At 38.6% G+C, this 14,862-nt stretch overlaps 1 protein-coding gene across 2 annotated transcripts in view; it reads left to right on the top strand.

Annotated features, from left to right (window-relative positions):
• Window positions 1–4,331: 4,331 nt before the first annotated feature.
• Window positions 4,332–14,862, top strand: part of LOC141352856 (adhesion G protein-coupled receptor L3-like) — a 36,881-nt gene continuing 26,350 nt past the window's right edge. For both annotated transcript variants that reach the window (XM_073858902.1, XM_073858901.1), the window contains exons 1-3: window positions 4,332–4,475; window positions 9,221–9,369; window positions 13,348–13,552. In XM_073858902.1, the coding sequence (XP_073715003.1) occupies window positions 9,303–9,369; window positions 13,348–13,552 (272 nt within the window). In that variant the 5' untranslated portion in view covers window positions 4,332–4,475; window positions 9,221–9,302. The remainder of the gene's footprint in view (window positions 4,476–9,220; window positions 9,370–13,347; window positions 13,553–14,862) is intronic.

Below are 14,862 nucleotides of genomic sequence, written 5' to 3'. Positions count from 1 at the left end.
ATATTATTATTAACGGTTTATGTTGCCAACAGACAAATCATGCAGAAAAGTATCACTAATAAGTACACTACAGGAGAAGAAACTCATGACACACAATGATTCCAGAGTAAATTGTGATGTAAAGTTAGCAGTCTCAACAATAAACTCGTTTTCCCTGGACAATACTAACATATTCCCGTTATAAAACATTTTCAAACGCATTATTTTCGCAAATTACAGAAATTAAGACCCGGCGGGGGACGTATACTGCTTGTGGACCGCGTGCTAATTGCTAGAAGCTAGCGGGAGGTCCGGACCGTAAAGTTATAAGAGGCTCGGGGGTTAGCCACGTCAGAAAAGCCGGGGCGGTAAGGCCCGGTCTCGGTGTGTCAAACTAAACATGACACAAAGATTCCAGCGTAAATTGTGATGAGCAGCCTCAACAATACACTCGTTTTCTCTGGACAATACTAACATATTCCCGTTATAAACATTTTCAAACGCATTATTTTTGCAAATTACAGAAATTAAGACCCGGTAGGGGATGTATACTGCTTGTGGACCGCGTGCTAATTGCTAGAAGCTAGCGGGAGCTCCGGACCGTACAGTTATTAGAGGCTCGGGGGTTAACTTAGCCTCGTCAGAAAAGCCGGTGCGTAAGGCCCGGTCTCGGTTAGTTTGGCAAAAAAAATTTAGCTCTAGCACCATAAATGTAGTATTTTGTTATAGAAGATGACAACATGCAAAATATAACGTGACTTCTTACCTTTTGTGTTTGATACAAAGATCGCGAATCGAATCCAGTCTGTTTCAGATGTGTGAATGATCCATGAAAGTCCAGTAAAATACAATACAAATAAAAAATACATCCATTTTTGTCCACAAATGCGTATAATCTGTGGGAGCTACATAGTCTGTTGTTTACATCAGATTTCGCATGAAGGTCTTATCGCCTACAATCTGATGACTATTTGCGTCGTAACACACTGTATATAAGATTACTCCGGGTTCCAATAACCATGCGTTAAAACTTTGTTTTTAAAAGTAGGCGGGAGTATAATCCATAATATCAAAATAGCGCTGTTATTTCAGTGAGACATAAATAACAGCAGGGTATCAGCGAGCGAAGTGACTGACTGTTCTGTGCTCTCTCTAGCTCCCTGGTGGGTGGGGACCTGCGAGTGGGGTGGTGGGCGGGAAAATTCAAACTGAATGTGACGAAACGGTTTGTGACGAAACGGTTTGTGACGTCACAACGGAGCTGAGTTTGAACTCGCGCAATCTGAGACTCAAGGCAGAGGACATTCAGAAACCTGTATCTCACTCAAAACAGCATGGATGGATTTTTTTCCAAGTTTGTATGCGTGTGGGAGCATCAGAGACACAAAATAACACCCCAGAACCCAGAAAAAGTGAGTTTTTCATAATATGGGCACTTTAAAATATATATATGCACATGAGCTCAAATAGTAAAAACAGTTGCAAGATATCCTAATAATGCTCAACTAGTACACTGTATAAACTGATAGTTTGTATAAATGACATGTCATGTTTGCAGGTGTTTGTTTATGTGTTTTAGACACAAGCTGTTAATTCTAATCTTTAAACACTTGTGTATGACAAAAGTTGCTCTGCCTGAAGCAACATTAAGGAATGGTACTGAAATGTTAAAACTAGGTAAACACAATACAACTTCAACACAATATAGATGCTTTATTTACTTGGGAGTGATTTCACATATTACATTTCCAGACTATTTCAAACATAACTAAGTTTGTAAATGTTTGCATCTTAATTTGCACTTCCAAAGAAAACTATGAAAACAGAGAAAAACAGAGAGTTTAAGGCCCTGTTTACACGTACATGGTTATTTTTAAAAACTGAGAGATTTACCTTCGTTTGCGCCCCTCGTTTACACGCAAACTGAGAACTACCCTCTGAAACCAATTGTTTCTAAAAACTCCAGCCAGAGTGGAGATCTTGAAAATCTTCGGTTGCACGGTTGCATGTAAACAGAGACAAACGGATGTTTAAGCAGGCAAGTCACAGAGTATGCGCCAGAGCTCGCATCTACGTCAAAAGTGCGACCTATGTTTACATGTGACTGCTACTCTGAACGCTTTCAAGATCACATTTATGTTCGTGCAAACTCGTTTCGTGCGTTTGTATTTGCAAAATCGACATAATGGAGCAGAGATGAGTGCTCGGAGGTCAGCAGCTTTACGCGTGTTTGACTTCATGCGGCGCTGCAAGAACCAACAAACGGATGATGTCAAAGTACCGGTTTGGGGTGCATACCAGGTGTGCATCACATCAAGATTAATCCAGCCATTGCACCTGTGATACATCCACCCAGAAAAGTTAACACTAAAAGACAAAACAAAAACAGAACTCAACAGAATGAAAAGACTTGGAGTCATCGAAAAACAAGCAGAACCAACAGAATGGGTCAATAGTATGGTGACTGTTGTATAACCAAACAAGTGTCGCACCTGCATTGACCCAAAAGACTTAAACAAAGCCATAAAGAGAGAACACTCTTCACTCAAGATAGTTGGAGAAGTTTTGAGTGAAATGCCAAAAGCAAAAGTCTTCTCAGTGTTAGATGCCAACCATGATTTTGGCAAATCCAGTTAGATGAAGAAAGTTACAAGCTTTGCACGTTCAATACACCTTTCGATACACCTGGAGTATCTTCAGCTCCAGAAGTCTTCCAGAAGTGCATAGCTTAAAGCCTTGAAGGCCTGGAAGGTGTTGTGAATATCATGGATAGGCCCAGTCCCATTTCTCTGTCTTGCCCCTTACCCCTTGGTTTTGCATGTTCACGTGAGAGTAAGGACCAATCGGAATAGCCCTTTCGCTCTCGTGAACGTCCAAAACTAAGGGGTAGGGGTAATACTCGTATGGGGAGAAAATGTGGAACAGCATGATGCAAGGCTTAGGAAGGTTCTGGAAAGAGTAAGAAGTGTCAATTTGAAATTAAACCAAGAAAAGAGCAAGATCAGAATGGTTGAAATAAAGAACATCAGGCATGTACTAAGTGGAGAAGGTTTGAAGCCAGACCAAGACAAGATAAAAGCAATTGTGAAGATGCCCAAACCACAAGACAAATCTGCCTTAATGAAGTTTCTTGACAATCTACAAACATGGAAAGGAGTTAACGCTTAACAGAGCAACTATTGGACAGAGACTTGGAAGTACATCAATTGTCAGAAAGTCTGCCTACAGTATCTCGGAAAAGAAATTGAGAGCTGTCAAGCAAGCTACAGTAGCAGATAAAGAACTGCAGATGGTTTTGGCAGTAGTAAAAACAGGATGGCCTAAACAAATAAGAAGTGTGCCACCTGCAATACGGAAGTACTAGACCTTCAAGGAAGAACTGACAACCTCAGAAGGACTGTTGTTCAAAAATACAAGACTCGTAGTGCCGCAAAGCATCCAAGCAGAAATGCCGGAGAAAATTCATGAAGCTCATTTGGGAGTGGTAAAGTGCAAAGAGCGAATGAGAGATGTACTGTTCTGGCTGGGAATGGGAAAACAAATTGAAGATATAGTGTTAAAGTGTGCTGTGTGCAATACTTTCAGAAGGAACAACACTTAAGAACCTCTCATCAGTCATGATTTACCAGAAAGAGTGTGGGCAAAGGTGGGAGTTGACCTTTTTAATTTTAACCAAGCAGACTATCTGCTTTGTGAGGACTACTTCTCGAAATGTCCTGAAATTGCAAAATGAACACAGACAACAAGCCAACATGTGATAACAGCATTGAAGTCAATTTTCGCAAGACTTGGAATTCCTCTGTGGAAGTCTTCTTGGATAACGGGACACCGTTTGTGAGTGCACAGTTTAGAAACTTCAGGGATAAATGGAAGTTTGAACACTCAACTTCAAGCCCCAAATATCCTCAGTCGAATGGTCAGAGTGAAAGAGCTATACAGACCATTAAGATTCTACTCAAAAAAGCACAAGAAAGTCATGGAGACCCATACATCGCTCTTCTTGAGTACCCGAATACGCCACTAGGAGAAGTAAGATTATCTCCAGCACAACTGCTCATGGGCAGCAGACTGAAAGCCAGATTGCCCACTACAAGTAAGTTACAACCACAGGTTTATGAAGGAGTTCAGAAAAGCCTAAAAGACAGACAAAGTTCATAAGACTTTAACTGCAGTTAAGTAAATGTTTGAGAGTTTAACATCTGTCATTTTAGTTGGTGACACTGAGTTCAAAATGTTAAGTAAGTTACAAAACCAAAGGTATGAAAAATATGCTTTGTTCTATAAGAAAAGGAAGATGTGATGTATGCTGGGTCTTACCACTAGGTGGTGCCCTGTATTCATGTATCCTGTGTAAGCAGAGACTCAGAAAAAGAAAAACACAGTCAGAGTGAACAGTTCTTGGTGTCGTGTCTTTATTAATATCTTGGTACTCCCAAACTAGTAAGCCTAAACAGCTAACAGAGTTACTTAAAGATATCACAAATACGATCGTTTAAGTAAGTACATGTTTCATTTTTGTCTAAGGCAATATTAAGTTCTTTTTTTACATTGTTTTTGTTTATCTTTTTAAAATCTCTAGTCATCTTTGTTCTTGCCTAACTAGTCGAGCTAAATTAGCATTGCTTACAAAGTTGCCGTTAGTACTATTAACTTTCTGAAATAGCTACAGGCATTGAGTCTTTTTCTTCTAAGACATGTAAGTTATGTTTATACAAGCATGTTTTCAGTTAGTTTCCTTTTTTTACACCCTGAGTTGAAGTATGTTCTACATGCATCAAACTTCAGTAGCCAAAGCTTTACATTCAATTCAATTCAATTTTATTTATATAGCGCTTTTCACAATACTTAATTGTTTCAAAGCAGCTTTACATTAATAGAAGCAGTAAAAGCACAGAAAAGTCCTAGGAGGGAAAAACCCTTGGGAGATATATATGTACATACACACATATAAACGGATAAGGAGATTATGCGGAGATTAAGCGGGTCCTGCCGGTGATCGTTGGTCAGGCATCAGCTGGGCATCACGTTGACATCTAGAAAGACTAAGTTTAACTTTTGGGGCGGTTTCCCGGACAGGGATTAGACTATAGTCCTAGACTAAAACATTTTTCAAACGTCCAAACTGATAACAACTTGCACTGACATATTTTAAAATACACCAGTGCCCTTTGTTTTGCCTCAAAATGCACACAAGTAATAGTTTAAAGTTTTTAGTAAGGCATGTTTGTTAAAACTAGTTATATTTCCTAATTAAACTAAGGCCTAGTCCTGGATTAAGATAATCCCTGTCCGGGAAACCACCCATTGTTGTTTTCTTACAAAAGTAACGATGTATATAGGTTGTTTAAATTATTCTGTTTGTCTGAACAAGTATGCTGCTAATCCACTAGCTAAAGAGGTAACCCGCGGGTCGGGTTGGGGCGGGTAAAGAAATTGTAACTTTATTGCGGGGCCGGTTTGGGCGGCTCGTTAAAAACAAAATATAAAAACATGAATGTTGCGTCTAATTCCCTGTAGCATATATTAAATATTTGGGAATATATTTTCTTTTATAAGGTTAAATTATGTAGCCCTACGTGGCAACATAACTTGCGCAACGTAACTTGATATCCCCAAACGTTTGGCGTCACGGAAACGCCAAGTAGCTCCCGCTGCCAGCCACAACAACAAAACAAACGGAGAATTAAAAGATGAAAGACGATATGAATGTAAATTGACGCAGTGTGCGGAGAAAACGCCGTTTCAAACTGACCTCTCACTCGTTTGAGACCTTGATCCCTTATGCTGGGTTTAATGCGCAGTGCTTATATTGTCGTTTTACTCTGAACTGGTGAGGTTTTCTGGTTGTATGGAAACAGTTTAAATGTCTGTACTTCAGGCACAATGGAGTTGGCCTTTATCAGAAGCCTCTGAAGGGACATTAGGGTAGCCTGGCTCCGCCCTCCTACGTTCTTCCACTTAATTTTCATTTCGCTTCAGAAGAACGTCTGGGACTGCTCTGTAGAGTTTCGTTTTCTCCTGCAAAAATCTGCAGGTCCAATCAGCGAACAGCGGGGAGTGGCTAAGAACGCAGACGTTGAGGTTGTGCGCCAGACTGAGTGACATACGTCACGACCAAACGTTAGTGATTGGTTATGGCAGATTCAGAGTGACTGTGGCCAGATCCAATAGTTTTAAACTTAAACAGAGGACCCTCCTTAACGGAAGTAACGCTTTGCAATGGACCGTGGCCAGACTCTCTGTACAAATGAATTGAATGTACGAGAGTCTGGTTGCACCAGGCTAACATTAGGGGCCCTCTGTTAGTCTCACCTGAATGCATGCTTTCCTTCCAGAGCTGCTTGAAGTTTTAAAGACAGAGCAAATGGGATCTGTGTGTACTAGTAATGGTTTCATCAGAGCGGTCCTGGTCTCTGGAGAACCAGAGAAAACCTTTAACTGTGTCCGGTTTTATGAACAGGCCCTTTGGGTATTGGATCATGAAATGTAGCATCTTAGTAGCTGCCATGTTTTTTAGCGTTTAGAATTGCAGAAATGTGTCTACAGCAGGGGTAGGCAACGTCGGTCCTGGAGTGCCCATGTCCTGCAGAGTTCAGCTCCAGCTCTATTCAAGCACACCTGAACAAGCTAATCAAGGTCTAAAAAGTCACCTGAAACCTATGTAGCCAAGGTTTTATCAGGGTTGGAGCTAAAATCTGCAGGACATCAGCACTCCAGGACTGACGTTGCCTACCCCTGGTCTGCAGCATAGAATTGAAACTTATTCTGGTCCTGATCTGTCATGGTGATGTCCTGTCACACTAAGAAAGTCGTCTACCTTCCCTTTCTGAAGGGAGTGAGATGTTTAATGCTTTAAGTCACGCTGCCTCTCCACCCATGCATTGCTTACAAAACGACTTAAACTGTGCTCAGGATGAGAGCAAATAGAGTGTGAATATGTATTAGATCAATCAAAAACATTTCTTTTTTGCTTTTGGATATCTAGGTAAGCATGGATGTGTCGCCGCTAAATAAGATTAGTTTAGTCACCCTGTTGGTGTCCATCTCAGCATGCCGATGAACCCCCGGTGAAACCTTTCTACTTCATTTTTTCCGCATTCCCGGCAGGTCCTCGGAGGATTGATTGATTACCCGTGAATCTCTTGACCCGGAGCGGTCTCAAATGAAATCATTGCAACACATTAATCAATAAGAGTTGGATCAGGAGGTTGACCTTTCCAGTGTGGCACCTTTATCAGTCTGATCCCAGCAGCTCGTGCCACAGGACAACAGAATTGCAGAGGAAAGAAAATCGAGCAGGTGTGAGAGAGAGGGGAGAGTCGTTGAAAGTCTTGTGGTGAATTTATCTACCCAACATTATGTGGCTGTGAAGGTCTGAATGAATCTCTGCCTTGCTTTAATAAAACACAAGTGAGAGCAGATATACGTGACTGTGCGCTCTGATCATATTTTGTTTTTTTTCGACATACGAGTCCTAATTAACACTACAGGAAACGTGCAATGCATCACGGGAGTCCTCACCTCGGTTCTCACGCAGATGCGCAGTTATTCATTTAGTATTTTACAAGCTAAAGCAAGTATGTTGACCTAAAAGACTGTGTACTTTCTGTCCTTATCACGTTGACCTTTGACCCCGGCCTATCCACCAGCTGTCCGAAACAATCGCTTGTTTGTTTTTGTTCAAGAGTGTTAAAGAGTTTATTGCAGGTCACATCAATACATTGGCCCTCATTTATCATTTTTGCGTAGAAACGGGCGTATATGTTGGCATAAGATTACTTACACTCCTCTCACCGTCTGATTTTTGAAACTGTGCGAAATTCAGGTGTACGCAATACCTGCCCTTCATCCACATGTTTTACTAGGCTAATTCATAATTTGAAGTAATAATAACTGTAATAGTAATTACGAACTGAACAAACTGTTGAATATTGGGAACGAATTCTATATTTATGGCCAAATAAAAAAAATAATTGTTAATTGGTGTCCATAATGTAGCATAAAAGATAATTCGTGGCTATGATTTTGTCCGCATGTCATCATGATCGTATTCACGGCTCCATTCAACACAAGCATCTTACCTTACCTACTCATGTCTTTATTTATCATCGAATATTTGCTAACTCCAGTCTCTTCGCACTCCCTTTCAATTTCTTCTCCCTGCTCAATCTTAACTTTGATTTTACTTTACATTTATGTATAATGCTTGAATTCCATAACGTATTGCTAGATGTTTATCAAAGGGCGTTCTGGATTGAGCGAGCTGTGCTGAGCATAATGAGCGAGCGTAATTTTCGGAAAGGCGCTCTGATGGTAATATTACCTTAACGCTCCGCTCCCGTTAAACTCCGTTCTCATGCTCTTCCCTGAATGTCAGGTAAAGCACACAGGCTCTCAACTGAAGGAATACCTATGCCTACAAATCAAATGCTTTGGTAAAATCACACAAATTAAACATTGAAGTTCATATTGCACAGAAACGAACACTGAAGTTTATAATTTCAATGTTGTTGTTTTTTTACAGTGGGTCATCATATCTTTTAGTTTCTCAATGTGTTTTCTGCGCATTTCCGCACTAACTCAAAACGTGTGTACAACATCTCCTGAGCTGGCGTAGGATTCGAGGTTGCCGTTCACCAACGTCCATATTGATAAATTTTGGGTGTACGCTGGAAATTTGGTGTATGCACTTTTGATAAATGAGGGCCATTGAGTTTACTTTGGGAGAATGATAAAGTAATGTTATCAGTATTGTTAGCGCCTCTAAAACTGCAATTCGACAGCCTTATCAATCTCTATGTGGAGAGATTATGAAAGGAAGTTTCTCTGCATTTAGTATTTAGTATGTCAGACTTGTGGATATCTTAAACTAGTGTGCTACTAGTTGAAACACTGACAAAGTTCATTTAAAAGACCCTGTATACTTCCACCAAAATGAATCAATGATGTTGATGACATCATTCTGCACTGTAGCTGCTTCAGCATTCCAAGCTATGAGGTAAACTTGATGCCATTGGCTATTTAAAAAGTGGGAGGGGTCACCCACAAAGTATCACGCTTTCCTGTTTCAGTGGAGATTACGTCCAAGAACAAAGCTGCACATTTCAAGGCACTTCAGTGGATTTTTAAAGTAAATTTAGTTTAAATATTGTGTTTTTTTCTAACGTGCTTTTTTAATATCGACTAAAAAACCCACAGCATTCGAGCTCTGCTAATCTATCATTTTTCTTTGTCTTTATAGGTGACTTTATAGTAAGAACCACTTGCACCTGGCCAGTCATAGCAAGAAAAGGAGCAACACTCATACCACCCAATCCAGGACAATGGGCGGGGCAATGGGGCTTTTACGAGTGCTGCTATTTGCCAGTTTGCTTGGCCCTGTAACTCTGGGTGAGTCTTTAACGCTTGCGTGTCGAACATCCAATTGCGAATTTTAAATGTTATAATTGCGCCCTTATAGTGTATAACAGGAACGATGAGCTATTTGAAGGCTGATTTCATACAGTAATGACTAACATAATCTCTCCATTAGTGAAGTGTACTGTATAATAGACAATTATCACTTTTATGCTTGAAGTAATTTTCTTGTTTGCAAACATGATGTACTATACTGATCATTTAGAAAACACGAATTGCTTTTATTCGCTTAAGAAATATTGTCAGGAATTATTTAGTTTTTCACGCACCACACAGAGAGGACAGAGCAATATTGGATGTGAAAGGTTTATTTGCCACAACAATGGTAACTAGGATCCACCAATACAACATTTCTGTGCAGAGATTAATCTTCAATTATTTATGCCCTGTGTATAGTCTGCTTTTTACGCAAATGCAAGCGTATGTCCACAAATATAACACACAGCCTTGCAAAGCATAGTTCATTTGACTTATACACGTGCGCTGAAGTTCGAAGCATGCGAATTGCGACAATTGCAATTTCTCTCATAGCCTATTTACTATTTTATGTGTTAGGGATGTTAAAAGTTTTTGTTTACATAATTTATGTGGATACACTCACTGTATATAATAATTACGTATAAATACACACACAAACATGCATGTAGATATTTAACTCATTCCCTGCCAGCCTTTTTTTTTAAAGTTGCCCGCCAGCATTTTTTGCTTCACAAAATGCCTTCCAGGAAAATTTTCTTTTATGAATATATAAACATACAATATATTTAAAGTGGGAAAAAAACGTTTTCTTTTAATTGACAAGATAACTTGAAACAACTCAATGGTGGGGAAGGAGTTATATTTGCATGTGTATACAGGTTCATATTTATATATAATTTATATATTTATTTATACATGTTTGTGTGTTAATACATAATTATACACAGATTAGTCACAACTAATCGTTACGCATTTCTAGTTACGTGCATGCGCGAATGATGACAAAAATTATGTCACGCACACTGTACGTGGACTCTCGCGTTTGCATAAAAATTAAACGTTCTTTGGGACGTTCTTTGGAAATCCTAGAAATACAGAGCGTACCAACTAGAATTTTGTTGTTATTGTCACCCATTTCAAAATAATGGAACAGTATGCCTTTTGATGCATTTGTCTACCCCTTTTGGTTGCCAGGATAAAATTTGCCCTGACCATCGCCTGTTTTTAAATAATCAGCCGTTGTCTGATGGTGGGAAAAATTTTATATCTACCAATTATAGGCCAATATATTGGTGCGTTCCTAATTGTAACATCTAAAAACTTTTTTTTTGCTGCTGCTGTGTTATCAAGGTTAAAACAAAATGTTGTGGTGATGTGTGTTTTCCTGTAGACCGCACCCTTCAGAGCGCTCACTTACACTGTAGGTGATGGACAGTATACAGCTTATACAGTTGCTATAATATAACGTGTAGAGTTGTCATAGTAAAAAGGTGAAAGAGGAGCTGTGGTTTAGTATGAAATCCCATCACGACATACAAAATGAGTCTGGAACAACATTCATCTCATGTTTGTAATGACGTCTTTGAGTATTCAACAAAAGATTAATGCCATGTTAGCGTTTACAGCTGTATTGCTTCTCTTATTAACTCTTTAATTAAGGCTTTATTTTCAACCATAAAATACTCAGAAATACCCCATTATTAATGTCTATAAAAATGATCTAATGTTTGATATAATATGTTAACATAAAGTGTTAATATTGACATTTTATTCAAATCAATTTGAGATCATCTCAAAATGTTATTTAGACAGCCATTAAAATCATATTGAGATGGTTAATAAGTTAATAAGTTCTTCGATTGATAACGTAGAGTTCTTAACTTATAATGATACAAGAAAATGAATCATATTCCCTCTTATCTACTGCAGTAATATTTTTATAACTCTTTAGATAAGAGAAAACTCTTTATGTTTAAAAATAGTTTTGTGTCAATCAGGATATTTTTGACATGTTTAATTTGTTCAGGGACGGTCTGCGTTCAGAAATGACTTTGTGTTTGCTATTTTACCGAAGCCCCACTTCTTTTTAATGAGTGCAATTTAACGTTATTTTGACTGCAGGGATTTGTGGCTATTATAGCGTTCACTTAAAAAGATGAAGTATTAAAAACAGCATTTCTGCTCTGTGCGTCTAACCGGCCAGGTACTTGAAGTTGGCTCGTTCTACGCATCTATAGCCCGCAGGAGACCTGTTTGGATTGTAACCTTGAGACACCGTTGCCAGATTGCACACGCATGTGGAGATACGGAGGATATTAAACTCAAGTATTCATTTAACTGCGTCATCTTATAATTTGCACAAACAGCACTTACGCTCTAGTAATGCCCTGAAAGAGAGAGAGAGAGATATTTTGTTTTGTTTGCAAGGATTGCTGGAGTTCAGGTTTACTCTGGACACTTAAATAAAGTAATAATAAATAATAAGTAAAATTAAAGTAATAATGATAATAGTAATAATTAGTGTTGAAAATAATACAAAGTTAATATTTTTATATTTTTAGTTAATTATTTTATTTTATTTTTTATTTATATTTATTTTGTAGTAACCATGGTTTTTGTTTTTGACAGTGATTACTATTGACCAAACCATGGTTTTACTACAGCAACCTTTTTTTTTAAAGTTGCAGTGTGTAGATTTTAGCTCACTTTTCGAAACGCATAGAGACGGTGGCCCCACAGAACAAACATGTCATCGTCTAAAACAACATAGTGAAAAAACGCTCTCTGTAGAGCAGTTTGTCGTTTAGGGCTCAAAAGGAAGGAAGGTATTTACAGTAACCCACTTTTTTGCATATTTTTACATTTTATTAACTTATTGCCAACATAAATCATGCAAAGTAAAAATGAAATGCAAACCTCTCGACAGCATGTTTTGTATATGACCTACATGAAAAATACTGTAGTATACTTAAGCATTTACTACAGTAAATTGTAGTATATTAGATGTGGTGAAAGTCGCTATGTGTGAAAAATATGATAATGCAGGATTATTAGTCAGGGGATGTAGGACGGGCTTTATCAGTGTGATCACATTAACAAGAGAATCAAAACAGCATGTCTAATGGGGCTGCTTTGATTTAATGGGGATTAAAAAAGGAGTTTGTTGTTGTGTTCACACACTGCCAACTCACATTTATGTCCAAACACCTTGTAAAGTCGATTTTGCATAATAGGTATCTTTTAACTCTTTCCAATACAGCATTTTTTATGATTTTCACAAAAGTTGAATGCGTTCGTTAAATATTTGTAAACCTACAATATATCAAATAAAAGAAAAGACCCTCTGCTTTCAAACAAAAAATAAAAGTTTCATTGTATCGTCATTGGTTCTCTTTTTTTACCTCTCAAAAATGTAGGTAGTTTTTTTCAAAAAATCTGAGATAATTGCATTTTTGTAAATAACTTTTTTTGAAGATCAGATTCAGAGCGATGATCAAAACATCCAAAGAGTTTTTACTGTTTTTGGATTAGTGGATGCTTCAGTGAATTATAAGTTGTGTTAGAGCGCCACTTAGTGGATAATAATGGAAATATGGATTGCTGTAAAAACTCGTCATTGGCAGGGAAGCATTTTCTTTTTATTGACAAGATAAGGCATCAATGGTGGGGAAAGAGTTAATGTTGCAGTATTACCTCACATAAATAAAGCACAAGAACATAATTAATTAAAAAATGTCTGTGTGTGTTATAACCAGCACAGGTTGAAAGATTTTAGCATTTATTTCATTTACATTTTATGCACTTTAGCATCCAAAGCGAGTTAAAGTGCATTACAAGATTTATATATTATTGTGTGTTTCCTTTAACCCCATGACCTTTTGCGCTGCTAACCAATTGCTATGAGCTATGCAGTAGCACATCGCTAAATTTATAACATGTAAATAAATAGCATGTCTGTCTGTCTGTCTGCAGCATTCAGTCGATCCCCTGTACCCGTTCGGCGGGAGTTGTCCTGTGAAAGTTACCCAATCGATCTGCGCTGTCCGGGTAGAGACCTCATCATGATCAAGAGCGCAAACTACGGCCGAACCGACGACAAGATCTGCGATGCAGACCCCGCCCAAATGGAGAACACGCGCTGTTATTTGCCTGATGCCTACAAGATCATGAGCCAAAGGTAAAAACGCGGCATATCAAATGCATTCATAAAATATGATGAAAACATTGTGTCTACACTTTTGTGATTAGCGTTTTCTATTTGTGAATGTGATGTTTTACTGTATTTTGTGTGTGCGAGGGTTTGCTTTCTTCTTACCGTCCACAGTTAAAGCGTTTGTGTGTGTTTCAGACCTGAGGCTCTGACGCAGTGTGTGTGCGTCTGTGTTAAATGAAGACGTTTTGTGTCATTTAGTAGCACATCTCACAGCACAATTACGTGTAACTTAAGTGTAACTTCCCCCTGGAGCAGTCCGGGGTTAAGCGCTCCGCTCAATGACACTGTGATGATAGGATCTCAGGAACCCTCGGAATCGGCCCTTCAGGGTTTCTAAACCGCACACTGTCTGTGTGATACATGGATGCAGAGTTGGGGGTTTTTAATCCCGCGACGCCATACGGTCGGATGCTCGTCTCCTCTCGGCAGAGGTTGAACGAGTCAGACGGTCCGGGATCGGATCTCAGTATGTCTGTAATTGATCCTGTGTGTATTCTCTCTTCGGCTGCTGAAATAAATCAAACCAGCTGCTCAGCAACACGGCGAGAATACAAACAAGAGCGGTGGCCGCAGAACAATGCCTTCCCTTTTAACATTGTAACAAGATTGTATATATATCTTGCTACAAAGATATATATTATATTTATATTTCAAGTTCAGTGTGTCTGCATATATTTAGTTGCAGGTGTTTGATTTATTTTTTCACAGCATATAAGGAGTTTTTGTGTGAGTTTTAGACTAAAATGTGTTTAGCTCAAAGCTTCTTAATGCAATAGTTTGAACGTAATGGGGCCATGGACAGCAATAATTAAACAATTCTAAATACATTTCATATTTAAAGGTGACATAGAATGTAAAACTCTATTTATTGAGGCATAGATGAATAATAAGAGTTGTGTACATGGTAATGACATATCATGAGCCTCAAACACGATTGTTTCCACCTTATGTAAGTCTCGTGCTTGCAAAAGACCGCTGGAAAACAGACCAATCTCAACACAACACCGACTGTGATGTTACAGTCGAGATGTACACCCCAACATTAAATTACACATTACATTAAGTACAATCTTGTTACAATGTTAATGCTGATGAGTTACTGCCATATGCTAACTTCATATGCTTACGTTTAATATGTTACAGTTACGTTTTGCAGGTCCATACTAAAAAAAGTCTGATACAGACTCAAACATAAGGTATGTTTACACACACACACACACAGCTATTGAAGGAGCTGCTGTGAGAAACAGCCAATCAGAGCGAACTCAACATTA

This window comes from Misgurnus anguillicaudatus, chromosome 21, assembly GCF_027580225.2.
Source record: "Misgurnus anguillicaudatus chromosome 21, ASM2758022v2, whole genome shotgun sequence".
NCBI classification, from domain to species: Eukaryota; Metazoa; Chordata; class Actinopteri; order Cypriniformes; family Cobitidae; genus Misgurnus; species Misgurnus anguillicaudatus.
Note: the sequence above shows the minus strand (reverse complement) of the source record. Positions and strands in the feature narration are given on the sequence as shown.